This window comes from Myotis brandtii, unplaced genomic scaffold (genome assembly GCF_000412655.1).
Source record: "Myotis brandtii unplaced genomic scaffold, ASM41265v1 scaffold1112, whole genome shotgun sequence".
Taxonomy (NCBI): Eukaryota; Metazoa; Chordata; class Mammalia; order Chiroptera; family Vespertilionidae; genus Myotis; species Myotis brandtii.
In genome coordinates this window covers 335,491-338,244 of record NW_005353800.1, presented here as the reverse complement: position 1 = coordinate 338,244, position 2,754 = coordinate 335,491, and the positions used below count along the sequence as shown (strand labels likewise).

General features: G+C 57.6%; 1 protein-coding gene across 1 annotated transcript in view; it reads right to left on the bottom strand.

Annotated features, from left to right (window-relative positions):
- The window catches only part of TAF6L (TAF6-like RNA polymerase II, p300/CBP-associated factor (PCAF)-associated factor, 65kDa), a 14,097-nt gene extending 11,377 nt beyond the window's left edge, over window positions 1–2,720 (bottom strand). The window contains exons 1-3 of the mRNA XM_014545284.1: window positions 2,060–2,720; window positions 888–1,047; window positions 415–501 (exon numbers count right to left, since the gene is read on the bottom strand). Of these exons, the coding sequence (XP_014400770.1) occupies window positions 415–501; window positions 888–1,047; window positions 2,060–2,067 (255 nt within the window). The 5' untranslated portion in view covers window positions 2,068–2,720. The remainder of the gene's footprint in view (window positions 1–414; window positions 502–887; window positions 1,048–2,059) is intronic.
- Between the last annotated feature and the right edge of the window lie 34 nt (window positions 2,721–2,754).

Below are 2,754 nucleotides of genomic sequence, written 5' to 3'. Positions count from 1 at the left end.
CTGTCCTCCCTCCTCCTCACGCTCACCCAACTGTGAAAACACTACTATCTCCTAAACAAGACCTCCCTCCCCTGACGCCCTGGCCCAGAACAACGATCGGGACATACGCACCCACGCTGCCCAGGCTCCTCCCGCCCCCACAATGCCTCTCCTCCTCCCAGCCCAGTCTACTCCAGCCTCCTTTGAAGGCCCAGCTCAAGTCCCCTCTTCCGAGAAGCCTCCCTACCCCTGGCCCCGTACCCGCTCTCCTTTTCTGAACTCAGAGACGGAGGGGCCTGCGCCCAGCCCCTGCCCCGCAACTGTGAGCTTCCCGGTGTGTGTGTATTCGGGCTTCATGCCTCAATGTGCTACCAGCCCCTAGCTTGGCCGGGAGGCGGGCTCCTGCCGGCTGAGCCCCTGCACCTGCCCACTCACCTCCACGCTGCTCCACCTGAGGGCCCTGTTGAAGTCCTCCACGGTCAGCTTCCGCCGTTTGGTGTGTTTCATGAACTGAGAGCTGTTCTGGGAGGGGAGGGGCAGAGTCAGGGGATGGGGAGCAGGGGCACAGAGGCAGCCAGGGGAAGAGGCGGAAAGAATGCCAGGCCAGCCATCAGAAAGCCTGGATTCCAGCTCTGCTCTTAGGCAGACAACACCCAAAGTCGCGGTCCCTCTGGGCCTTGGCTTCTCACACAGGAACCTGCCGGGCTGCTGCGAGGAGCACAGGAGCAGATGCCCAGGACCTGCTCTGTCTGCCGGAAGCCCAGGTGGTTAGAAGGGGAGCCCTGGGAGGGGCAGGACTCCCTCCAAGCACAGGGCAGGCGCCCGATATGTTTGGTGAGTAAACCCCTGTGTGTGGGGGGTTTTTTTTGGTAGAAAGGAGAGCTGGGGGTGGGGAGTGGGGTGCGCACCTGGGTGGCCTCTCTGAGCCGGTAGCACACGTCCTCTGCGAGCAGGGCCGCCACCTCGTCGCTCAGCTCCAGGCCCATGCTCTCTGCCATGAGGCGCACCGACTCCCGAGGGATCTCCACAAACCGCCGCTCTTCCCGCTCTGACATGGCCCCAGTGGAGCTAGGAGAGGGGAGGGGAGGTTGGCAAAGCCCCCCATCCCCCTGAGCGCCCGGGAGCCTGCCTCCAGGCCCCTCCACTGGGTCTTGCAGCTCCGGCTCCAGATTCCCCACCCGAGGAGCCACAAAGGCTCTGAGCCAGCGTCCAGGGGAGGAACTCTGAGTCTCAGAGCAACAGACTTGAACAGGGCAGACGGCAGTGCCCTCTGAGAACACTGAGAACGTGCCTGGCCTTGGGATCCAGGGGACTGGCGCCAGGCCCAGCCCTACCACTTCCTGTGTGAATGTGATCGAGACCTTCATCAGCCTGAGCAACTGGTGTTCTAAATTGTAAATCAAGGTAATAATCCCCACCCTCCGCAACTCACCGGGCTGCTATGAGAACAGAATGAGATGACGTATAGAAAGCCAGGGACCATGCCCTAGCCCAGTGGTTCTCAACCTTCCTAATGCCGCGACCCTTTAATACAGTTCCTCATGTTGTGGTGACCCCCAACCATAAAATTATTTTCGTTGCTACTTCATAACTGTCATGTTGCTACTGTTATGAATCGTAATGTAAATATCTGATATGCAGGATGTATTTTCATTGTTACAAATTGAACATAATTAAAGCATAGTGATTAATCACAAAAACAATATGTAGCCCTGGCTGGTTTGGCTCAATGGATAGAGCGTCGGCCTGCGGACTGAAGGGTCCCAGGTTCCATTCCGGCCAAGGGCACATGCCTGGGTTGCGGGCTTGATCCCCAGGAGGGGGCGTGCAGAAGGCAGTCACTCAATGATTCTCTCTTATCATTGATGTTTCTATCTCTTTCTCCCTCTCCTTTCCTCTCTAAAATCAATAAAATGTATTTTTAAAAAAACAATATGTAATTATATGTGTTTTCCGATGGTCTTAGGCGACCCCTGTGAAAGGGTCGTTCGATCCCCAAAGGCGTCGCGACCCACAGGTTGAGAACCGCTGCACTAGACTGTAGGCTCCATGCCGGCAAGGATCATGCCTGTTTGCTCACCTTTGCATCCCCAGCGTCCAGCAGTGTCAGCACATAATACGCCCTCGATAAACACTTGCTGAAAAAGATGAAGAGCGGCTATTTTTCTAAGCACATGCTAGGCCTGAGGCACTGAGCTAAGTGCTTCTAGGCTTATACCTCCACCTCGTTAACAACAAGATGGGTGTTAGGTAAGTACTGTGTCTATTTCACAGCCCAGGAAGTCAGCTCAGAGAGGTACATGTCACATGGCTTCTCCAAGCTCATCCATCCACCGAGCACCAGGTAGGGAGCAGGGACTCAAACCCTTGTCCCTAATCCTCAGGAGTGGCGGGCTGTGGGGGGAACAAGGCCTGGGTTTCCAGCGCGAAGACCTGGCGTTGCAGACCCGCCAATAGATGGTTGTTAAGTTTCTGCTCCCCCATCTGTAAAATGGGAGCATGAAGTCCAGCCCCGGGAAGGCGCGGAGGGAGGGTCCCTATGACGCGCCCACATTCACACCCACAAAGTCCGGTCTGGCACCAACATCTCCCGCTCCTCGGCCTCCCCTCGGCCTCCGCAGCCACTAGCCAGACAGGTGGGGAGGCGTGGGAACTGGCCGCTACCGGCCTCCGTGCGGCGCATCCTCCCACCCAGCTGCACGCATCCGGACCCAGAAGTGGAGGGGTGCGGGCGCCAGAGGTCAAGGGTTACCGAACTCGGGTCACGTGGTCAGC